The sequence below is a fragment of the Dermacentor andersoni genome, chromosome 11, assembly GCF_023375885.2.
Source record: "Dermacentor andersoni chromosome 11, qqDerAnde1_hic_scaffold, whole genome shotgun sequence".
NCBI lineage: Eukaryota > Metazoa > Arthropoda > Arachnida > Ixodida > Ixodidae > Dermacentor > Dermacentor andersoni.
Window position 1 is genome coordinate 115714251 of NC_092824.1, and position 26138 is coordinate 115740388.

The 26138-nt window shown below is 42.5% G+C and overlaps 2 protein-coding genes across 2 annotated transcripts in view; both read right to left on the reverse strand.

The window, feature by feature from the left end:
- Nucleotides 1–550: 550 nt before the first annotated feature.
- On the reverse strand, nt 551–13741 carry LOC126539552 (putative defense protein Hdd11). The gene is made up of 4 exons (XM_050186432.3): nt 12580–13741; nt 5445–5642; nt 3977–4074; nt 551–1140 (listed from the first exon to the last, which is right to left on the reverse strand). Exons 1-4 carry the CDS (start codon nt 12880–12882, stop codon nt 972–974), a joined length of 768 nt encoding a protein of 255 aa, XP_050042389.1. The 5' UTR covers nt 12883–13741; the 3' UTR covers nt 551–971.
- A 5308-nt stretch (nt 13742–19049) lies between these two features.
- The window catches only part of Ndc1 (Nuclear division cycle 1), a 61191-nt gene continuing 54102 nt past the window's right edge, over nt 19050–26138 (reverse strand). The window contains exon 17 of the mRNA XM_050186434.2: nt 19050–19274. Coding sequence (XP_050042391.1) covers nt 19211–19274 — 64 coding nt within the window. The 3' untranslated portion in view covers nt 19050–19210. The remainder of the gene's footprint in view (nt 19275–26138) is intronic.

Genomic DNA, 26138 nt, shown 5'->3' on the forward strand with positions numbered 1-26138 from the left:
CTCTCTGTAGGTCAGTTTCACAGAAGTCTCGCTTCTGCTTCGACATCCAAACATCACACAAAATGGCACAGCTGTTGTGGCAAATAAAGCGCAGCAAAATATGCATGCTAGCTACAACATAGGGTGGCCGAGTCAAGCGAAGGGGCCCAGGTATGGTAGCTGCATTTAAGGGAAGTGCCAGTGGTGACGTAGTGTGACATCCATGGAAGCTATGTATAGCTCCTTGTTTTTAAAGCAAGGATTTCTTCACCTCTTCCTTTGACTTTTACACTACTGCTGCTGCTGTGTGGCACACTGTATCGGGGGAGGTGGTTCAATGCGTGTGTATAAATGGCAGAAGCGCAGCAGAAAGGCAACATGAGAAACTCATTTGGGTCATTCCATACGTCACCACAATGCCCTCTGGAGCTCCCTGGGCATGGCCACAACAGCCTCTTGACGGCTGTAATTATCCGTTGAATGAAATGACACGATGGACTGACTGGCCGTCATGTGGCACATGCAGAAATAATGGGCAGGACATGTATTCCCACACAGCCTTAGATGACAATGTTTCACTGTTGCTAGTTGAGCGGAAGAATGCACGTCCAACACCAAACACTACAAACGGCTTATAAGCAGAGCTTTTAGTTTATTGGTTTTCATTTTTGATTTTGTCATTTAGGTTGGCTTGTTAGCCGCAGTGGCACTGCAAGCGTAATGTGTGAATACAATTATTTATTTGGACTGACGCAAAGCATGACTGCAAATTCCTATATACTAAATCTCACAAATTCTGGCGCGCACAAACTATGCTTATAGCCTATTCTAAAACTCTGTTCTCAGGATGATTGTTGTTTGCGAATGTAAAAGAAGTTTAATTATTTCTCACATAAGTGTTGCTAATTCGCACAGAACTATAAGTCCATGCGACAAGGCTGTCATCAATGGTGTGCTTTGGCTGTTAGCTGGTCATTAGACCATGATGCTTTTCACACCGCCCAGGCATAGAAAAGCCAAACAGCTGCAGATGTGATACAGTAGCTGTGGAGATCCACGAGCGCCGTTTGCCTAAACACGGCAGGGTCGGCAGCGCCGAACAGGAGGGTTCTGCTTTCCACCTTCAAGAAGTAGATGTCGTGAGTCTGCACCACCGTTGCCCTGCATGCCAGTGTCAGAAAATACAAGGCTTAATTAAATAAACATTTAATAAATTATGCCGTTTTAGGTGCCAAAGTCATGATATGATTATGAGGCACAGTGTAGTGACGAGGTACTCTGGAATAATTTTGACTACATAAAAAGGGTTTGGGCGAGTTCGTAGCAATCCATAATAAACAGTTGTAGCGCACAAACTGAAAGACAAAGGACAAGGGATTTGACGAACACAAGTGCAAACTTTCAACAGAATTTTACTTGCAAAATAGGATGTATTATATACCTGGCCGATGTATGACAGGCACAAGGAGGGGTGAAAAAGAAACAAGGAAGCTGTACCGCATGGCAGGCTCCGACAGGCATGTCTACACACAACGCAGTCTTGTACCACCACTGATCTAGTGCTTCACCATAGATAACGAAGTTCTTTTTAGGACAACCCCAACGAGGCCATGTTGGCACAATCGACCCCTCGGCGGCTTATCTCAACCGCCTCGATGATCGCTCGTGTCGCCTGAAACATGGGAATCAGACGACACGAGAGATCATAAAGGCGACTGAGATAAGCCGTGGAATAAACTCAAATCACGAAACTTCTCAAAAGCTCAAAAAACCAAACAAGTGAACAAAACTGTGGCTTTTTCGGCACCTGTCTTTTTGTCTGTTGTTCCAATAATCTTACGAAAAACTATTCTTGAGCCTTACTTAAGGTGGTCGTGGTTTAAAAGCTTTTCTATCGAACCAGGAACAACAAATGGCCAGACATTCCATCAGCTCTTCCCAGACATCACAGTCCCCTGCCAATTTTCGTCCTGGCAACATGCTTTCATGATGACCTCGACCATGTTAGAGTTGCTGTATATGCTCCCCTTGGGGGCATATACAGCGACCTGACAAATGACCTGGCAAAGCCAAGTGAAGCCTAGCGCACCCACAATCATATAATGACTGGATTGCTAAAAATGCTTGAGCCAGCCTGAAACAAGCCAATCCGGAAAATACAATATGGCAGTGCCCGTCCATTGCTTGCGTTCATGGTGGTGCCAGCAGCTGTTACCTCGATTCAAGGTGCATGCAGATGACTATACTGCTCGCATGCTGCTTCCCCACATGGTTATATTACAGGGCGTAATAGCATTATAGCGACTGGGCGTTTAAAAAAAAACACGCTGTGCAGTGGCGGCCACTTTTTGGGAGATTTAAGGTTGCGTCCATACAATCAGGAGATGTGACCGAAATTCGGGAGGCTCCCAGACAATTCGGGAGAGTTGGCACGTATACACGTGCACACAAAATTATTTTGTGCAAGTGTTAATTCGAAAATTCGTTAATCATGTGTAACAGTGCAACCACCTGCACACAAGTTTACCAGGAATAAAACAGATAAGTAGCATTTCTGAAGCTCGCACATTTTTCTGTTATATTAAAAAATGTCACATGCCTGCGCAACACAGCCAGCGCAGTCAGAGCCTACAGTAGAGGAACAGCTCCAGAGGAGCTCCATTTTCCACAGCACTCACTATAGGGTCTTCACGCAAAGTCTCTCAGTGTTGTTTTCACGAGAGCTATCTGAACTGTCTGCCCAGCATTCATGGCAAGCTATGGCTTGTGCTGCTCTCTGCACAGTGACCTGCTGAGCCTGACGTTGCCTGGTTGTAGCGGAGCGCGCTCTAGGATTTACTTCTGCAGCAGCGGTTCGTACCTTGCAAGGAGGTGCCATAAAGTGTACCGAAGAGTAAACACGTGTATCGTGACTACACGGCGCACACGTCACATCTTTTGAACCATGGCATGATACGGTGCTGTTGATGATGATGATTTATTGGTATCCCCTTTGAAACGGGACGGTGACAAACAGTCAGTCACTTAGCCTGCTTGATGTAATCATGTATGCCATACAGGTTTTTCATGCTAGCATTTTTATACATCTCCTTAATCTTCTTTTTTTTTCAAAACAATTCAAACATTTCTTGGCCAATCCCCCATAGTGGGTAGGAGCCTGGCAATAGCTGCAATGGATACCAGCGGCGGTGGCAGACATCATCGCCAACCAAAATGGCTATTGGAATGAGCCCATAACAGCTTACGCTGTAAAACGAATAAAGTTTAACTTTGTATGTGCGGTATGATATGTAAGGCACAGACACATCCAAGAACAAGAAAAGTCAATAACAAAACAACATAAGAACTAAGATATCCAGCACTATTATCTATTGCCTAACCACCAGCATCATGTTCAGCCAATGTATCACAACCAAGAAAACTACATTATACATAATTTTACACCCCTTAGTGCTCAACTTTTCTCCAGCGGTAACTGCCATCAATCTTGTGTGCACTTCCTTTATTTAACATTCTGTGCTCACTACTTTCCTGTAAGGTGCACTACATAACACTGGCATGTCCACGCTTTTCGTTACCTGGTAGCACCATAAATGCAGCGTTAAAGAAATGCAAATCATGCAAAATATAGGATGAATAGTTGTTGAGGCCAAGATAAGCCCAAAAAAGTTCAAATATTATTTAGAGTGCAGTTCTTTACCTGCCTGGTGGATGCCATGCACTCATAATCTTGGCTACCAGCTCCCAGCCAGTGGTGCACAATAATCCAGTGTTATGTGAGCCAAACTAAAAATAAAATCTTCATTAGCCTGTAATTCTGATATTTCACTGCAATCTTGTGAGAGCCTCCTTGTCCCTTTTGGTTCAAACATTGTCCAAAAATTGGCAGGAAAGGATAGAATTCCTGCATGCGACGTCAGTGCACTGATTCTGTTTTCATGACTGAGTTTATGTTATTGGTCAGGGTCTTCGCTCCAAAGTATCCACACTGCCTTACCTAAAAATGGCCTGGACAAGATCCTTTGGCCTAGGTTCCGGTCTCCAGTGGACCACAACCTCCACCTTGTCTTTGCTGTCTCCATGGCTCACGGCACTCTACACCAAAGAGAGAGAGAGACGTTGGCGGCAGATGAGGCAGGCGTTTTCCTCTTTGGCATCAGTTGAGGCTGTCCCACTCTCACTGGTGAAAAGCAAATCTACTCATCGAATGACATAACAGGGAATTTCACAAATTTCACAAAGCACATTTCACAAATGCAACACTTGTGGCAAGCAATCTATAGACAATGCATGTAATAGAAAATGTAAATGCACGCCACTACAAGTGAAACCAATTCTATAGGCATCAAATTTATCCTTCCTGTCCCATAATTTAATCTCTGACGTGGCAGACCAGTCATTTGACTGTCAATGTTTTGGAAAGGTGGTAGCATGACCGGTTGGGCGGGACACTCTAGCAGTTTCCTGGCCCGGTGTGTCCAGCCCGTCCAACAGCAACAAGGAGAGGAAACTCCTGTCATTATAGGAACGTCGAATGAGCTCAAGGAAATTAATTTTAGTTTCCTCTAATTTCCAAAAGCTTGAGTGGCAGACACACACACGACAACCGCCATCTATGAGGGATCAAGGGAAATCGATTACGGACTGACTAGAGTGGCCAGAGAACTGAAACTGGCAAGAGTCTCCAACGATGCAAACATCAGCCATTGTGAATCCCTAAGAGAGAATGTAAGACAAGTGAATGAAGCCTAAGCAGTTCCTAAGCGAGGCTAAAGAACAATGCCCCAAGTCCCATGTGCATTCATAAAGGAGCATTCGTGATGTCGAATACACGCTGCGCCTCCACCTATAAAAATCATGAAGTGAAGAAAATCGTCACATGGCACTTCAATGGAAAAGTGTTACCTGCCGCCAGAAGCAAGACGGCTAAACCATGAGGCAAAGTGGCAATTTAGGCAAGTTGGTTATACATTGCAAAATTACTTTTGCACTAGAATACATGGACAAAGAAAGGGAGCACAGGACAACAAAGCACTTTGACTATTCAACTACTCAAAATCTGAATAGTTGTCTCAGAGGCTTTGCTTATCAGAGGCTATGCTCTCGAGCTTTGCTTATAAAGTAAGCAGCATTAGGGCCTGGATCTTGCAAAAATCAAAAAGTGCAGCAGCAAACTGAAATATGACCATGTTTACACTATAATGAACATATGAACGAGTCTGTGTTTTCAGGTTCACGCACATTTGTAACATTGGCGCTTTTCGGACTCCGTGACGTATAGCTTGGAGAATACAACATGTTTATGAACCAGGAGTACATCAATTGCACATTGCACTCCTAGTAATAAAGTGCAATTGCGTTCCCTTTCTTTTTGTCTGTTCACATTTCAAATCATGCTCATGGTCTCCATCCCTATGCCTAATGAAGTGCTCGAAAAGTTGTGGCGATATCCGTGAAAAGGGCACCTTTTCGTGGCCATCGCAGTTGACGTACAAGGAGTCCTGGAACTTCGCATCCTTCTCAAAGATCCCAGGGAAGAAGACCCAGCTGCTGCCCTTGAGCGACATGGCACGAATGAAGAAGCCCCGGAACTTGACGCTCTGATTGAGCGTAAGAAGTCTAATTGTAACCCGGCCTTCCAAGACACCAGTGTCCACCACCAGCTGCCATGCAAAGAATTATTCATTGTTTCCAGAGATATACAGTCATGTGCACAGTTAACACTATCACACACCATGTAGACATTAAATTTTTTTACTTTTGCTTTAAGTGATGTCCTGAACCTCGAAACCTTAGAAAATAGATCAGCAAGTCTCAGAGTGCTCTATGAAATTTGCTATAGTAGCTTTTCTACGAACCAGTTTCGATTTCATTTACTAGGATTTACATGTGTCGTAACATCATGACACAGAAGGTGGCCATGTGGGAGGAGGACATCACAACGTTTTGATACTCGTGCTGGCTCACTTGGTCGTCTGTTATCCTGCTACATCTGACCACGCAATGATTAGCAGCATAACAGACAACCCGGTGAGCCGAAGCAAATAACAAAAAAGGAAAAAAGTTGCAGTTTCGCTCAAAAGGCAAAGCATCGATTGCGATGGCAAATTAGTGTACAGCTATATGAAGTAAGGATGGTAGTTTTATCGGCCATATAGACTTGTAAACATAGGCATACTAAATAAATAAACAAGCATGGTGCACGTCACGCGCACAAGCAAACATAAACACATCTCACTCGATGACTGTGGAAACTCGCTGTCGAAACATTGGAGTGAGGAAGTGTGACAGCAGCAGCAAGTGACCTTCGTGCTGCCTCTCACATCAACGCGAACTAAACTGTGAAAACACAGCGCAAAGCGGACTATGTACCCATTGCAGATCAGTGGCATACCTTTTTTGAGTGGGGGCAAGCCATATCTCTTATATATATATATATATATATATATATATATATATATATAAACAGAGAGACTTCAGTGACAAAAGCCGGACCCCAGCCAAAACGTCAGAAAGGGAAATGTTTCGTAAAGTCATTCGTCCCTTTTGCGTGGTTTTAAAAGAACTGGATCATCCAGAGAAACAGTCATCTGGTGTGTGTGTGTGTGTGTGTGTGTGTGTGTGTATATATATATATATATATATATATATATATATATATATATATATATATATATATATATATATATATATATAGAGAGAGAGAGAGAGAGAGAGAGAGAGAGAGAGAGAGAGAGAGGCTTGCAGATTGGTAAGTGATCTTTGCAGTAAGTGCCACCTAGGATTGCTCTGCCGCCACATTCCTGTCGGCATGGACGACACGCCAACGGAAGCTGTGCTAATGTAAACCTGTACATAGCTTCCCCTCTGAATTCTGCAGTACATGTTCGTTTTTCGAATGTTTTAGTACAAAGCCTGACTAACAAGGAGGGCTCCTGCCAAGGGGCGTGGGGCAAGCCGGCGAGCAGCGCTGGTCGCAGGGGAGTTAGGTAGATGCTGCTTTAACGGCTGCAGACCAATAAAGAATGACACATTCTTTTATTTAATGTGTTACTTTTGTGTTGGTTTATTGTAAAGTATTCACTGGAGGTTATAAGAAGTTCATGCTCACGACTGGGCGAAGCATACTGAGAGCAGGCCCAGATGGCACGAGCTGTAAAGGTCGCCTCCCTTGCGGATTACGCGATTTCTATTGCGCTAAAAAAGGCTGAAAAATGTGCCAGTGAAAGTTACCTTTGTCATCTACATATCTGGTTTTCAATTGCACATTATGAACTATTATAGTGTACTGTTGCCAATATTTTCTGAAGTGTGTCAATCGAGTAAGACAATAAAGTCACTAAAATTGTAGCTATAACTGTGAAGTGGAATTTAAGAACGTAGGTATTCCGAAACACCCTGATATAAGTTAACATGAAGTAACTTATTACCTAGATGCATCATGTTGGTCTAATGTTCGTGAAGCTGAAGTAAAACAGTGAATTTACTAGCACGGTATAGAGGGCTTTACTAATGTAGGGTAGTGTAGGGTACTAATGTAGAGGGCTTTACTAATGTAGGGCTATAGGGTGGGAGAATATTCGACGTTACGAATGCAAATAATCTGTATGTAATACCTTATTTGTACCCGAAAATGAACTGTTCGGTATTTTCGAAAATCAAAACTGATCAAATATGCAATAACTGACTGTTAAAGTTGGGTTACTGTTCTCCACCTGCTGAACAAAGCGTCGTAAATTATAATTATCAGAAGTAAAACAGTGATAAAGTTTTCGATGCAATACAGAAACAAGATTGCTAATGCAAGCTTTGTTTTCAGTTTTGCAGTAGAAGTGCAGCGCTGGTTAACACTCCTTGGGTTAGATTTTGTGCACATACATAAATACACAAGAATGCGTGGACGTCGTCGCCGTAGCACAACTGGTAATGCCACGCGTGCGTAATGTGGAGGTTGTGGCTTCGGCTTTCACCATCAGCAAGCTGGTTTTTTCCTCTATTCCCCTTTAGTTTCTCATTTTTACATTTCAATTAAAAACTACACATAATTTTCCCTACACTTTCCTTTTCTTCATTACCTGTTGGTTTCATATAGTTCTGGCTAACAAATATGCACAAGCGTTCTTACAAAATCGGGCCCCTTGGTTTCCCTTCTTGCGTTCAATACATGACAACTGGCTATTTTTGCTTCTGGCCTGCCCATTAGTCTTTTTTTCAGTCTAGTTATGCAGCATTTCTATCTTATATGTTACAACCAGTAATGTTTTCTTTGTAACAGGCATTTTATTTTGTCTAGGGCACACAATTACTTCGTTTGCTTTTTTATTTTCCAGGACTTTTGATATTTCTTCAAGAACTATTTATTTTGTGTTTTTGGAAAGTTGGTCATACGGCAGCCTGTCATTCTTGGAAAGCTTGTTTGCTACCAGGCTCTAAAGGTGTCAAGCGGCTATTTGTGCAGTTCTTTTCATGACAGTTATAGTGATTTAGTGCTCAAAATGATCCAATTATCCATGATAGTTGACTGTCTATTCAGTATAAGCGTGTTCCTAACTATACCAAAATAAATATTCCTGCTGTAAATATATGCATCTGCTTTTGTCTCTTTGACATTCTATTCTACATTCGATACTTACCATATTCATAGTCGATTCATATTTGAAAAAGTCTATATTCAATTGCCTACCTCTAATATTTACACAATGGATTATGACAACTTAAATTTTTCATCCTTCAGATTGGAAGGTTACAAATACAGCACGATTCAAAAGAACACAAGCAACGTAATTTTCCTAGCATGAAAATGCACTTATCTGCATATTATCCCTAAATTTATTGTGCTTCTCTACATTCGTGGTTGCAGAATGTGCTTAGCAGAGTGTTGTTAACACAGCGATGACAATTACCCGGGCTTTGTACAGGTTAAATACCACATTTTAACCCTGGATCTACCTGAAAGCCGCCATTAAGTACTGATTGGTCTGAAAGCTGTGAGATTACAGAAGCGATTTGTTCAGCCGTGCATGAACGAGCTCAGCCGTTCAGATATCTATGCCTTTTTTATGCAATCGATAAGTCTTATTCACCTGCTGTGTTCTAAATCTGAACACAAAATTCGTTCCATTTGGTTTTGGTAAATTAGCTCTCCGACATGCTTGCGCACGTTTACCAATCAAAAGGATTTGGTGATACCACTGAACCCGCGGTGTTTAAACACATTCAAATAGGTTTTGTAAATAGTAAAGAAACGTCAATTTTATGAGCACTATGATGGCTATGATGACCACTGTGCTCTGAAGCACAATCACATTGATGTGAAGGCTACAAATGTGAAGGCAACCGTTGGTTCATCATGGTCACCGAGCCTATGCGTCATGCAGCGAGTTTCAGCCACTTACATGTACCTTTTGAATATTAGACTGCGTTCTAGAAAGCCATTTTTCAAGCGACTTTCCTAACTTATAGGTCATTAAAATATTGCCAATTGTTCATTTAAGTCACTAAAATAAGTAGCTGATTGCTAAATAAAAAACTTTGCTGTAAACAGACAAAAATGTCAATAAGTCTAGCAACAAAATCATTAAAGTAGCAACACTAATTAAATACCAGTAAATTATAAAAATCAAATTTGATTCTGCTTTCAAAGATGGTTAGGTAAGATGGCCCCAAGAAACCCAGGTTGATGGAAGGGACGGTGGAATGAACTTGTTTTGGACTACTGAACAACAGCTTTCTCAGCAATTCAGGCTTGCACGGCATGTCCCGCAGGCGTCTCACACCACTAAGTACGGTAACCCTAACTGCTTAGTGTGGCCAGCCATGCGTCATCTACTACCGCAAGTAGCGGCAATGCCCCCAAAACAATCCTAGCTGCCCAAGCAAGGATACGTAATAAAGATATTGTACCTATACGGGTGCAATTCTGAGAGAAAATTTGGCATCAGTTGTTTGTTGTATTTCAATAACGTGCTAACTTGGGCTGATTGGTACATGTCTGAAGAAAATCAGTAACAGCGCTGAACAACGTGACGTGACTGAGCGCTTTATCTGTCTCAGTCATGTCTCGTTGTTCAGATCTGTAACTCATTTTCTTCAGTTTTGTTGTATTTGTCAGTGTGCAGCCGACAGTGCCCACTTTCAGGAGTGTATGTGTGCATGGGGGGAGGGGGGCAAATTGCCTACTTTTCCCTTTCCCTTATGACTGTGGGGGAGAGGGGCATGCTTCCCCCCAAACTAGTAGATACACCTATGACAAGCACGGTGTCATGCACACACAGGTAAATATAAGCACACCTCACTCAATAATCATGAGCGCTTGCTGTCACAAAGCTGGCATGATGAAGAGCACTGGCAGCGAGAAGCAAACGTTTCGTGCTGCCCCAGTTTCACTGCGAGAACAGCATTCACGGCCAAATAAACGAAAGCAGTCTTGAAAGTACTGGGAACCTCGATTGCACTATTGAGGTTCAACTGCACTATTGGCAGACCAAGTAGCCTGGACCAATGTCTAGATCAAGATTTGAAAGAGTATACTACAGACTTGCAGAGGTGGTGAAATTTACCAGCTAGAACCAAGTACACCTTGTGTGCTATATAAATAACTGTGAAGAGTGTGCTGAAGAATCACTGTGGCTGAGACTCCGCATGCAGCTGGTGGAGAGGCCAAATCCCCTTTATGAGGATTTCAAGTGCCTTTATGTAGACTTGAGTGATCTTGGTCGAGACTCCAGGCGCCGTGTTCCCGGATTTCAAAAGTGGGGTGGGCAGGGGGCAAATGACCACTTTGCCTCCCCCCCGCGGTAGATATGCCTACGTCACAAATGGGTTTCAAGATACAGTGGCGCGGGTGGGCGCCTGCACTGCCCTGAGTAGAATGTGCTCCCCCTCCCTACCCTCCCCCCAGTCTTATGCCCGATGGAAGATGGCACGCTTCCTTCCCGCTTTCCTCTGTTCCGTGCATGGGATTGAGCCACAATCACTGGCTCACCCTCATACACTTTCAGTCGCACATACAGAATGTGGCATGCGGCAATGATTTTATCGCCCTTAGGCCTTACATGAAACCTCATCATGACGGCGACACCGACAGTAAAAATACACCTGAGGTGTCCATGTAATTGCCATTGCAATAAAAAAAAAATGAAATGTCGAAAACAAGATGCCAGCACTTCTTCATAAGAGTGGGACGGTTTGTATGAGTTGATAGCCTATCTGTTTATACGTTCACGTACGAAGAGGTGCTGATAAATATTGAGCCTTACCCAGAAAGAAAAGTAAGCAAGGTATCTGTAAATTTCAGGGAGTATTGGCTAATTTGTCTATATTCAGTGGTGCAAAAATTAGTTATCAATGTTCTCAGCTTATCATTCTATTTAAAGACCAAAGCAAAAACAGCAGCACCTCCAAAATGTTCAGTCTGGAAGAGCATACAACCATAATCAAGTTCTTGTTTTCCCAAGGGAAACATACAAAGCAGGTCCATGATAAGATGTCCCAAACTTTGCATGACAGTAGGCATTCATATGCTACCATAAACATTGTGCTGTCATTTTTAAAAGTGGTCACTTCAATATTAAAAGTGAGAAACCCAGTGGGAGGCCTGTTTCTGTCACTGCGCTTGCAAATGTGAAAGCTATCCATGACATGATAATAGATGACTGCTGAACATGAGCCAAAAATATTGCTACATGTCTGTAAATATCATGTGGAAGAGTTGGTGCCATTATCCACGATGACTTGGAAATGAGAAAGCTTGCAACAAAGTAAATTCCAAAACTTCTGACAATTGAATAAAAGAGGAAACGTGCAGAAATGTCAGCGACTGTTTTGGAACATTTTTCAAAACATGAGTCAAACTTGACAAACTAGCTACAGGTGATGATACATGCATCTACTGTTATGATCCCGAGGCAGAGGAACTGTCTGAAGAATGGAGGCGCAGCAGTTTCCCTGGCCAAAGAAGTTCAGTGTGCAAATGTCAGTACAGAAACAAATGGCAGCAGTTTTTTGCAACAAGAAGGAATTTCTATTAGTGGACTACCTTCAATGGAGTTGAACCATTAAAGCAGATTACTGTGCTTTATTGACGAAGTTAGGCAAACCATCAAGGAACGTCGAGGAAAACTCCCCAAAGCTGTCACACGGTTGCATGAGAATGCCTTATCACACACAGCAGGTTAAACAATGGTAAAACTGACCTCCTTGGGCATTCGGGCGATGCCCTATCCACCCTATTCGCCTGACCCGACTCCAGATTATAATTTGTTCCATAATCTTAAAGAACACCCGAAGGACAATGATTGGTAGTGTTCTAGAGGCAACTAATGCTGCAAATGAGTGGTTACACAGGCAAACGAAATAATTTTATTTGCAGGGACTTAAGAAACTGCAGGACATATGTCACAAGTACTTTGAGTTCCTTGGAAAATATGTAGAATAGTGTGGCCAACCCAGCAGAAGCAGCCACACTAAACATAGGAGGGATTAACAAAGAAAGCGTCACATTAAAACTGCAGATTTCCATCATATTACAGAGTAGCTGTTGCCTTAATGAGGACGTTCGTATGGCAGTGCAAGGAGAAGCTGGTTGTGAAGTACTCGTACCTGAAAGTTGTGGTGCGTGAAGGTGGGCCCTTTCTTGTGCCTGGGCACCATCTCCTTGCAGGCGCTCAGGGGCGCCCCTTTTGAGTAAGAGAGCGCAGGTTGCAGTGCACACATGATGAGCACTGCCAGCAGCACAGCTCCCTGCGTCAAGCTTAAGCGTTGCGGAGCAAAAAAAAAAAAGAAAAATGTGTGGACTGACAGAGCGAGTAGACACGAGCCCCATTTGTTTGGTCCACATGAAATGGCACAACCCACTATGAATCCAGCGGTAGAAGAAACAGAATGGAAATGAATGAATAACATATTGAAATGATGCCCGGAGGCCTGTTTGGGAAAATGGATAAGGAGAAGGGAAGAATTAGGTAAAATTCAAGAGAGCACTCCTGTGCATTCTTGGTTGATTGGTTTGCATTTACCAGTGGATCATACCCATTATGGGGAAATGGCTAAGAATCGGACATAATGTGTCAAATCTAAAATAAGATATACACAAATAAGAAATTCAAATAAATCAAAAGTAACATAAGATGAAAATTTAAGAATTTAGCAAGAAAAGTGTCTTTCAAACAGGGCCTCAATTTTTCAAGTAGGACAGAAATTTATACTCCCATAGGTGGGGTTGGTAATCAGTTAAATGTGTTAATGATGGTTTCAAAGAACCTTGGATTACTGGACGCCTCCTAAACCTATAGCAGCAATTATGAAAGCTGACAACGAAAGTATTGCGAGAACAGGACCACTAAGGGCTGTTCTCACCAAGCTATCTGCTATCTCATTCATAACTGAGCCTTTGTGGCCAGGTACTCATGCCAATCTAATTAGGAATAAGTGAGAAGGTACCAGAGAAGAAAATGTACATGAAAGATGTGAACCACTATTTGCAGTGAGAGCTGAACATAGAAATAAAGAATCCGTTACTACAACAACCATCAGAGATTGACGAATTCACTTTTCATAGGGCCGATATAACTGACAGTAAATCAGCTGAAAATACAGGTATGAAGTTGGGAAGTCCTACCAAGAATGGCCAGACAAAAGCAGAAGAGGAGATAAAATGAAATCTTGAGGTGAACACAACTGTCTTTAAAAAGACCACCTAAGGTATGTAGAACCGAAGCCAGAAAGATTGAAAAAATACCATAGGCTGAGAAATAAAAATTATTTGTAATTTTATAGGAGATTCATACATCTTTGAGAATGCTTGGACAGTTAATAAGCAAAATTTACACAAAATTAAGGGTAATCTTGCTTCTAAACATAGTAAATTGTTGGCAACGAACTTTGGCAAACCAAAGCATAGGTGTTCTGTACTCCTGTTTTTTTTCCCCCTTTTCTGTGCTTTATATTCCAGGCTAAGTGATATGGTGGGACTCTCACATATTTGTATGGAAACTACAGGATATTATAGGCGACGTTCATTAGCATTGACGCAAACATCGACTGTGGTGCCACTGAGAAAGACTTGCAACACGCTGGTCATATTTCCTTTGTTGTGTGCCCAGTCCACCTCGTGGGTATGTGTCACCATGAAAGGAATAAACATGAACAGCTTGCCTAGAACGTGATTAATCCAGCCTAAATGACCACACCAGCTTGACTCTCTGGGTACTACCACATGATGGCTGGCTGGTATAAGTAAACCTTAGCCACAAACCTTACAGGCCACCTCTGCAGCTGTACTCGTCTCCATCAGGTGTCACATCGACCTCTGACGAATGGGCATTGCCTCCAAGCTGAATCACAGGAGGATACCACTCAGCCAAGGTCCAAGTCCCGTTGCCACAACACATTTCCACATACTTTACACAGCTCAGTCAGGGCCGGGCTCTATTTCTAAGTATACCAGCTTAGGAATTAAGACAGTCTGCTCAGGACTCGGTAAACCGTGTAGTGCAACTTGTCCTTACCTTTTGTCCCTGTATGCTTCAGTGTGTCTCGGTCTGCACGAGAAGCTCATTTACTCTGTTTAGACAATTCACGGAATGCTGCAGTTTTTGTCCCTAAGCAATGGCACTTACCCACTACAGGGTATTGGCCCAGAAGCAGGCGGTTTTAAAGTTCATATGCATTTAGTGAATAATGTAAGTGGGCATAGTTGCTCGAGCGACATAAATAAATTGCAGACATTAGAATTATTGTAAGGTAATTATAGAATTTTAGAGAAAAAATTAATAAACTAATGATGTGAAGGACACTTCCTGAAATTTAAGTATGGTAGTCATTATGTGTAATGTTATCAGTAGCAATACAAACGTCCAGGTGGCTTCAGCCCAGTGAAGATAAGTTAGGGGAAGTGCAAGCTAGAAAAATCGAATTTCTAAAGAACTTTTTGTGGTGTAGACTCTTCTTCTCTGACTTGCCATCAAAAGATCTGCTGCCCCCATCTGCCCCTTTACCTTGTGTGTGTTCTCTTTTTCTCTTCCAGGCAGACTGGCTCTTATACAGAACAGGGAATATACTCAGAAACAATGGACGTGTACATTGTGCAGGAGCACAAAGTTGGGCTAGGTAGATGAGCATCGACCTTTAAATAAACATACAGCACAATACTTGAGGATAACTTCATGTGGCAATGAAATTAAAGCTATGGAGGCAGAGTGCACAAATGAACTGTCCTGAAAGAAGTCTCACATTCTCATCCACGATAGCTTAGGTTGGGGAAAAGAAGACTTCAGCATCTTATTTTTCTGCTTTTCTGCATTTGGACGAATGCAAAACCTACTCACGTGGCAACAACGCTGACTCAATTATGTGCTCCAAGAAATTACGAACGTTGTCAAACACTGCTGGAATATTTGTGTTGAAAATTTAACACTATAAAAGACAAAGACAAAGAAGAACACACAATGAGCGCTTACTGATTGAAGGTTTATTTGAGAAGAAAAAAAAAATATATATATAGTGAGACTTGTGCATGCGTGTGGAGAAAAAAGTTATTACAGCAATAACACAGCCAGAAGAAAGAAGCATGAGAGCACCAAAACGGGGCTCTATCACACACTGAACCAAGACATGAAAATGTGGTGGTCATACCACTACAAAATCGAAGGAAGACTTTTCTCATGTAGACGCTCTTTCTCATGTAGTGCTAGAGTTGGGCGACACAAATTCAAAATTTTATTTATATTGTAAGCCTCGCTGATTTCCTTCGCCATCTGGTCCACGTGTCGAGCATGTGACGGAGCCCTGTTTTGACATTTATGCTTCTTCTGGTTGTGTTATTGCTGCAATAACTTTTTTCTCCACACACATGCACAAGTCTTACTATAGATTTGTTTTTTATGAAATAAACCGTTAGCTGTCAGTAAGCACTCCTGATGTGTGCTTCCTTTGTCTTCATATTTACTAGCACTAAATTTTCAACATGGATCAATACCAACTTGCTCAGTTCACTCCCCTTATTAGAATATTTGGCTCAGTAACAAATGTGCAGAAGCTTTGCCCCTGTAGCTTTTCCTTCAATGCCACAGCAAGACGGACAATATGGTCGCTCGCATTTACTACCATATTTCTGTGGTCCTTAGCTAGTGCTGTTTTTTCAGTAGCATACTTGAAGTGGGTCCCATCGATTCTTGTGTGTTTCTAACAGTTTCAAATGAACAGACATCATGTTTGATGTGCATGCTGCGAAAATTAGTGGAAACGGTAGTTCCGCTTGCAAAAACTTCCCATAAAGCACTAAGCGCACCGAATCTGAAGGCAGAACAGACAGCCGTGTGCTGAGAAGTTGCTTCCCACTTCCTCTTCAATCAACCTCTCTCTTGGAAAACTGTTCCCACTGTTTACAAGTTAAATAAAGCGATAAATTTTTATTAATGCTTTACGAACAACTAAGAGGAGAGGGGAACAAAGCACACATAACTGACAAATGCCACACATCCCAATTAATTTTACCAACATGGTAGACCTTGGGACTGGTTTCACCATCCTTGCATCTTTCCTTCCCTCGCACCAACTAAGCTTATAAAATTAGTCTCCCAACTTCAACAGTAAGTAAGTAAATAGGGTTTAGTGGCACAAAAGTGACTAAGGCTATGCTGCACCAAACACAAGGTGTTATAAAATAAAATTGAAAAACAGTGAAAGCTGTGTTGTTCTATAGCATGTGTAAATAGCCAGTGTTGTATAGAAATTTAAGCAGGTCAGGCAACGGTACTAGTGTATCATTTCCTAAAGCTAAGGCAGGGTGTAAGGTGTAATTTATATAAATTGTGCAACAGCGTTCGTCTGTGTGTTTCAATATGTGTGCATTTCAGTAATATATGCATAACTGTTAGCAGTTCTTGGCACTTCTCACACGTTGGTGGGTCTTCCTTTGCAAGTAAAAAATTGTGTGTAAGGTGTGTGTGCCCAATCCGCAGGCAGCACAAAATTAATGCAATAAAACATTCCTGATGATTACAACACTTCCACTCGCCAAGCACGGTTTTTGCAAGATGTAGCTTGTTGTTTGTGCAAGAGTCCCATTCGTGTTGTCATTTTAACGCCAAGTCCTTCCAAATCGCTTGGATACTACCTCTGTAAGGAAATGTGTTCATTATGTCTTTGTATGCTGCCATAGATGCGCATCTATCTGCTGCTCCATTACTTGGTATCCCAACATGGTTTGGGACCCAGCAGAAATTAATTGATCTGCCGCATTTGTTGAAAGTCACCATGTTTAAAATATCCCCTACCAGGGGTTCACACTCGGATTTCAGATTTAGAGCCTTCAGGGTACTTAATGAATCAGTGTATACGATTGTATTTTCTTGCTTGTCAGTGATAGTTTGTAACTACAGTCCATACAGCATAAACTTCAGCAGTGAAAACAGAGGCATAGTATGGTATTTGAATACTTGTTTTACAATTTTTTGTTACGGCCCTCACACCGACGTCTTCGTGTTTTAGAATCATCCATGTAAAATTCTATGTAATCTTTATATCTGCCCAGAATATGGCAGAAAACGTATTCGTGTGAAGTGTCTCTTTTCTTTAGACATGGTAATGTCTGGCAATATGATATGGCAATATAGCAATAATGACTGGCAATAGTTAGGCTGCTTTCTTTTAGGTCAAGTTAAATGTGTGGAAAAATTTCAGTGTTACGTGGTAGGACAGAGCTTAATAAAGATATAATAGCTGCAGATCCCCTCCAGATCTGCTTTAGTACCACCAATGCAAGACCATTCATGCATTCTACTTTCCCTTCTTTCTATGCTAAATGGTTGGCATAGCTGCCGTGAAATAAGTGTGCAAACTATGCCACACTGAGGAAGGTGGTGATTGTTCCTTTTGGCAGCAATTCTGAAATGAAATGTTTGTGTGTTACCACATGTTTTACAGAAAACTGTGTGCAATATTCTGAGCTGTCATGCCATGGCCGTTCATCACATTTCTGTTACTTAATTTCAAAGACCATTGCTAAAGCCCCACACGAGTAAGTCAACAAACTCACTGATGAGCCGACTCCCTCAGACTCAGACAGACCCATGAGTTTGAGCGAGTCCAGCTGAGTAGAATTTTGGCGAGTCCGAGTCTGGGTGAGTCCTGCTGAGTAAAATTTTGACAAGTCTGAGTCCGAGAAAGCCTGGCTGAGTAGATTTTGGCAAGTATGAGTTCAAGTGAGCCTTAGGCAAAAAATAAATTTTGTGAGTAAGCCGGAGTGAGTTCCAATGGTTTTGTCTACCTAAACTCACCTATGCACAGCAATCGGCTCATTCATTGCATGTGGCTCTACACTACATTATTTGGACACCATGGGCCATAACCTTAATCAACCACTTTCCATGAAACACTGGCAGGACAAAACATACTGTGTAATATCCCTGTGGGACACAGAGCATTTGCCAACATAATGTTTCTACTTCTCTTTAAGGCAGTATCCCTGCAAGAGATGACATGTGAATATGACCTGTCAAGTGATACTTGATCGTGCGTAGAAGGTGAGGCAAGAAAATGTCTGCCAGACAGGTGGCCCACCATGAGCAAAACATTACCCTGCAATGAACTTGCATGCAGTGGATGACATCATGAGAAGCCAACAAGAGCCCCTCGGTTAACCCCCTTTCCTCTCATGCAGTGGACAAGCCACAATGGCTTGATCGAACGTGGTTATAAAAGTGCGTTTTGAGGACAAGACACAGAAAGAATGCACACAGGACAGACGCCGTGTGTATTCTTTCTGTGTCTTGTCCTCAAAACGTGCCGTTATAACGATGTTCCATCAAGCCAGCAACCAACTAGCCCATCTAAGTCTGTTAATGAGCCACAATGGCTTTCTTTCCAAAGTGTATTGGTTGCTTGTGCATACAGCTCCATGTGTGAGCTGCATGCCTGCCAATGCAGGGCAATGCAAGTGGTTAAACGAGTGCCTTTGCAATGTGCATTGTTGTCTATATGTACTACACCATCTGCTTCCTACCAGTGTTACTCGTCTCCCAATAAGTAACACACTTTCAATGCCTGGCACAATTACAGTAGGCAGCGTCTTGTTATGTATAATGAAAGGATTTATTTGCTGACAGAAATGTAAGAAAGAAACATTAGGAGGAATTTATATGTACAAATCGTAGAAAAATCTGCCCGCAAGAGTGAGTGTTGGCACTGGCAATTATTGTGGGACAACAGGCTCGTTTTGAAATGAACAAAGTCATCTGTTGAATTCTGTGAACTGCTTCAGACGTCGCCTACTTTCTGCTGTGAGATCCATTGCACTGAAATGAAAGAAAACACACATGCAAGCACAATTCAATGGCTAGCGTTGACAAAATGGACCAGCTACAATTAACATTTGCAGATAAGCACCCTACATAAAACACATCAATGATATCTTTAGAAACTGTTAATACTACCTACAGAAGCAAGTGAAAGTGTATTAGGCCATTTTCAGACATCCCTCTGTCTTTTGGAGTCTTGGAAAGAAGACTAAAAAAAAATTTAATTATGGGGTTTTACGTGCCAAAACCCCGATGTCACTATGAGGCACACTGTTGTGGGGGACTCCAGAAATTTGGACCAACTGAGGTTCTTAAACGTACACTAAAATACTAAATATTAATACTAAATAAATAAATACTAAAAATGCATAAAGCATCAATACTATCGAGCACAGAGCTTTAGCAAGCGAGAAATCGAGGTAAATGTAGGGCATGATTTAAGACTTTACCGGGACATTCTAGTACTGGCCTGATGATTTAGCAACTATTCTATAATTCTGTCACTAGTACTAAGACAATGATTATAAAAAGATCATTGCATCACATTATAAGATGGAAGAAAATGCTACTTCTTCAGTTCTATTCAATTCCTGGAGAAATGCAAATTTGTAAGTAACATATTATTTACACGTAATTAATTACATTTTCTGGTAATTTAACAATCACTTTGTTTACTCGGTAACATTATCTGCAATTTATTGGGTTTTTTTCAGTAACCGATTACATATAACCAGTTACATTTCTGGCAAAACGAGTTCTAACAGGCAAGGCAGCTCTGAGAACTTAAATTTGGAGGGAAATAGAGCCCAAAGGAATGAAAGCATGTATATAGGTTACCTCCTTCCCACAATCAGCATCCTGCAGCTACACCTGGATCATGTGAACATGGCAGGCTTGCAGATTTGAACACTTCTCTAGGAGGTCCAACCTCTCAGCTTAACCCATATACGTAATCAATTTCTCTGCCTCTCTTCTGGAAGCGCTTATAGGCGGGCCTTCATATGTGATAAGAGCTGCTACTGAATTCTTCCTCACTTAGTGCAGTCTATGACTTCTCGGACAGAGACGAGTTTTTGGCAGGTAAATTCATGTTTCTATTTGTTTGACATTATGTGACTCATATATACCTATTTTTGTGATTGTAATACAACAGTATATCTAGGGCTGAATACTATCCAGTATTACATTGAATTACATTACAGATTTGGACACCTTCTCAAGGAACTTGAATGTTTGCTGGCATCCATTACAATTAGTCTAAGTTTAAGTGGTTAATGACTGAAGGGTGCCAAGAGGAGGTCCACCAAATGTTGGCCGACAAGTTGAAATGGCTTGAGAGCAATGGCCGCTTCAGACATAGATGCCAGGGAATCACCTAATATGATTCTTTCAGCTTATTGCTGCCCAATCACGAACACCTTCTCCTAGCCCCAGCAACAATGAAGCACTTCACTTCATAGAGAACCCAGACCCAAGCATCACGGCCTTGAGTAACGACAATCGTTTGAGAGAGGTGTTCATACGTTACTACAGAACCCTTCTCTCCATGACACACATTGAGCAAGTTTTCAGTATTGCTGCCAGATGAGCTCACGAGAAAACAAGGGAAGATTACCAAATAAAATTTGGAAAAGGAATACTTAGTGAAGATAAACAATGTGTGAAGAGCTGCAGAGGACACATTGAAAGAGCCAGACCAGCTCATTCTACTTAATGCATTTGTGCAATGTTAATAAAGGTCTGGAGGAAAGTAGTGCTGAAATAATGTATTACTTTTTATTAATTGCTTAATTACTTTTGTGGGGCAGTAACTAGTAGTCATATTCAATTACACTTTTGAAAGAACACTGTGGTATAAAGTTTGTAAACAGGAATAAGGTGCCTCAGAAAGGCTATCTTGGTCAAAGGCGGCCTCGTCATCCTCAGCATGTTAGTTTTAAAGGGTTAGTGTAGTGACGTCACGTGCGGTTGTTGTCGGCGGCGGCTGGTTATAAAGGGAGAGACTTCAGAGATAATGAGTGCTGTCGCCCGACGTCTCTGAGCGTGGTTCCCAAGACGAGGGGACAAGAGTGTGAGTGGGAAGGCGGGGAGAAAAGAAAAGAAAGAAAATGAGAAAAAAAATTGGGGGGTGGGGACACCAGGGAAAAAAAAATGATGAAGAAAGAACAAGAGAAAAAAAAAAGAGGGGGGCATGGGAGGGCGTTGGGGAAGCGAGAGGTTAGGGCGCATTCAGGGGTGTCTTTGCCGGCATGTTTTTGTGGCTTTAGAAGAGCCAGTCAGGCGGTCAGTGCGCGAGTAACACAAAAGACCCCCCTCCAAGAAAAAAGCATTAGTTGAAAGAGTGACTTTTGTAGCATAGCAGCAATGCGTCGAGTAATTTTGAAATAGTTAAGACGGCAACAAGGAGTCTGGGGTGCAATGTATGGGGTAACTGGAAGGCAGCTGCACGTTGAGCTACTGGGGCTAACGTCCCTTGAAAGACCATGCCGCTGCCTTCCAGTTACCCCATACATTGCATCCCACTTGTCGCCATCTTAACTATTTCAAGATTACTCGACACATTGCTGCTATGCTACTAAAGTCACTCTCTCAAGTCGTTTTATTTTGGGGGGGGGTCTTTCGTGTTACTTAAGCACTGACTGCCTGATCGGCTCTTCTGAAGCCGCAAAAACGTGCTGCAAATGACACCCCTGAATGCTCCCTAATCTCTCACTTCCCCAACGCCCTCCCATGCCCCCCCCTTCTTTCTTTTTTCTCTTGTTCTTTCTTTTTTTTTTCCTGGTGTCCCCCCCCATTTTTTTCTCTCCGTTTCTTTTGTCCCGCCTTCCCACTCTCCCGCTCTTATCCCCTCGTCTTGGGAACCACGCTCACAGACGTCTGGCGACAGTGCTCATTATCTCTGAAGTCTCTCCCTTTATAACCAGCTGCCACCGACAACAACCACATGTGACCTCACTGCACTAACCCTTTAAAACTAACATGCCGAGGATGACGAGGCCGCCTTTGACCAAGATAGGTCCTCCTATCGAAACGTTGGCCAGCATTTCTGAGGCACCTTATCCCTGTTTACAAACTTTATACTACAGTGTGCTATTCCATCTGTCAGCCCCTTTCTTGATTTTGGACTTTTGAAAGAAGTAACTGTACTTGTAATCAGTTACTTTTTTTTTTCAGCGATGTGTACAAGTCTGGAAAAAAGAACTCATTGATGTTACCATTGACAACGATGCAGCGGATGGTCAAAATGTTCAGTTTTCGCTCGACCCCATGCCACCCGTGCTCTCATGCTTGGTAGTTTCATGCTTGGTAGTTTCTGGTAGTCTCATGGTATTGTGCTTGTTTTGCTGTCTTGCAAAGCTCACACTAATGAGTCAACCACATTCACACAATATTCAAGTAACGGTAGTGCGACAGACGGACCCTGTAGCACTGTCGTGTCTTGCTGCAGGAGACATGGGCGTGACATCACAAAAGAAAGTAATGACAAATTTTCATTGTTGTCCAAATATATATTATTGTACGCCCATAGAGAAATCTCAAACGTGCCGTGAGGCCAGCATTTTAACCAGAGGGTACTAGATCTAGTTTCAATATGCTGCCGTTGCCAGTAACGATGCATTCCATGCCGACAATGGTAAATGCTGTGGCGCCACCTGATAACTTGAAATGAGAACACTCATGAATCCATGGCCTCCAAGATTGCACACACGCTCAATCTTGGATATTTCGTACCCAGTGGGAATGAGGCGAAGTGATGGCTCATTTTACCACTTATTTCTTGCTGTCACGGAGGAGAGCAAACAGCAATAATGAATTCAGATCGAAGCAGGCACACTGGTTGCTGTCATGCTGTTATGCAATCATGCCGAGTACACTACACAGTGATAAGCGAAATTTCTGCAAGCAGGCAAAAAATATCCCGTCCGCGAGATGTCTTGGGATGATTTCAGCTGTTGTCATCACTGGATTTCTGGCCATGTGTCGCATTTTAGACAAAAAAAAAAAAAAAGAAAAGAAACACGGCGCTGGCTGAACGCACCGTTTTAACTCGCAGACAACAGCACAAGGCATGATGGCATATGCAACATCCTACTTCCTCGCTCATGGTGGATGATTTGATTGCACTAGAGGAATGTAAACCCTTCAGATGCATTTTCTCTTAAACTAAGCACTTTCTTGGCACAACACATGTGCTGCAGGGTTTCTGGAATGGTATTTTATAGTCCACGTGGACATATTTGCCTTTAGTGTCCTTTCTATATCTCAGTAGCAACCTTTCCAGCAGCTGGAATGATTGTTGCATTTTAACATGGTGTTGTATGGTTTTCCATTTCACATTCATGGTGCATAGTCTAAAGTGCACTGTCACAATAATGGTCCTGTCACTTGGACAGGCACCAGTTGCGATGCCGGTTCAACAGTCCGACTGCATAGCCAGCCATTTTCGCTTGACTCGTAATTTTGACTGAAAGCTTTATAGCCAGATGCAAGCATTTTGCCATTCTACAATGTTAGTCTACAGGCAAATCAACAAGTATTTGGCATTGGGCAAAAATTATCAGCTGGTTAATTGCAGGACACCACCTTACTTTAGTTAAATTGCCTCTCACTAGTCCACACTATGTGTGCTCAATTTCAGGTTCAATCACCATTAGTGAATAGCAACGAGCTGGCCCACTCCAAGGCGCGAGGTCTCGCTTTCCGCGACCATGGAGAACTCCAACGCCGGCCCGCAGTGGTGGAGAACAGAGATCAACCGACCACATACAATGAAATTGCGCAGCACTTCTATCTCGGCAGAAGAGACTTTCCCCTTCCACACAGGAAGTTAAATAGAGCGCAGGCACTGACCCTCAGATTATTGCAAACAGGCTCGTATCCCAGCCCGGCTTTATTCCACAAGATTTATCCCGACACCTATGCCACTAGTTCTTGCAGGCACTGCAATGACATCGCTAGCCTAGACCACATGCTCTGGCGTTGCCCCTCGTTACGAGGCACAGAACGAATTAATGAAGACAAGTGGCTCTCCGCTATCAAGAGCCCCGATGCCGGGGCGCAGCTATGGGCTGTCCAGAGGGCCCACGATGCGGCGGTCGGGCATGGCCTGACTGTCCCAACGTGGGAGCGGCCCGCAGCGCGCTGAGTCTCGTACCTCAGGACCTTTATTAAAGTTTTGCATCCATCCATCCAACCACTGGTGTGGTACTGAGGTACCCCAGCAATTGGGATACTTCTGGCCAGCAATATGTCCACTGTTCAGATTACTGTTCATATTACTGAAGATGTTAAAAGAAGTGAGCGTGCAAAGCAGTGGATCAGCCACTGTTTTTTGCCACGAGGGCAGTTGTCCAATGGTCAAACAGCCTGCAGTAGCAGAACCTCAGCCTACCTGATATAAAACGCGGCAACTTCAGTAAAATATTTGTAGCAAATGTCATTGGTGGCTGTAAGAAACTAATGGTTATAATAAAGAAACTGTGGCAATCTGTGCACTTTTTCCGAAACCTTTGTCTGTGAAGTTATAAAAGCAATTTATATTGTTTTGGTAAAAATGGTTCCCAAAACGTATGTTGGCATGGATGTGTAGCACCATCTTTTGGCAATAACCTATGTTTTTTACCTTGCTGTGTTAATCGCTACATGGTATTACATGGCAGAAAAATCTCTTGCTGCTAGTCATGGGCACATTCTAATGTGAGTGACTGTGGAGAGATTGACACCCATCTGAACAACATGTAAACATAAAATTTAGTGTGAAGCTTGCCAAGACAGCGACAATGATGTACAAGCTTCTTCGCTACACTTACAGGAACTAGACATTACCACGATGCGAATGTTAGAGGGACACAAGATATATTTGTCGAGGAGAATGTTGGCAGAAGATGACAGAAAAATTTTCACCAGAACAATATAAATTTCTTTTATAACTTCACAGACAAAGTTTTGAGAAAAAGTGCACACAATGCCACAGGGGTGCCCTTCAACCTCATAGAATAAGGACAATATAGCTCATATTAGGAAAATCATAGAGCGAGACTGCAACATTATAGTCTGTATACTATGAGATACCCTCAACATCAGTACGACAACATGCCACCAAATTTTGCATGAGAACTTAGGGAAACAAAAGCCGAATGCCAAACTAGTGCCCCATTCCCTCATGCAGGACCAAAAGAACATGCGGGCATCAGTTTGTGCTGATTTGCTCTAAGAGGCGCACAAAGATGCAGCGCTCGTCAACGGCATCATGCCATATGGCAACCAAAGCAAATAAAAATTATGAACATCATTGTTGAAGACGAAACATGCTGCTTTCAGTACAATCCTCGAAGGACGAGTCAGAGCGTCAAATAGCAGTCTCATGAGCTCTTTGGCGTTGAGAAAGGTGCGGTGAAAGCAATCCAAAACAAAGGCATGTTCATAGTTGTTTTCGATGCCAGACGCCACGAAGGCAGATGGTAAATGAAGAGTTTTATGTACCGGTGTGCTCAAATGCACACATGGTGCACTGCAATGTTTATGAACAATGGAGTCCATGATAATGCCAGGCTGCAAACTGCCTGGAGTGTCACAATGTTCCTTGACAAGAATAGCATATCTATACTTCCACATCTGCCACACTCTGCCACGCAACATTTTTCTGTTCCTGTGCGTGAAGGAAGCCCTAAAGAGATGCTGAATGGAGAGCATTGAGGCCATTCAAGATGCCATAACAAAGGAGCTGACAGCCCTCCTCACCAAAAAAAGCATTCTCTAAATACTTCCAGGAACTCAAGATGTGTCGGAAGCTGCACATAGGCTGGAAGTGAAACTGCTTCAAAGGGGAGTGCAGAAATGATTTAAATATTGAAAGCCTCT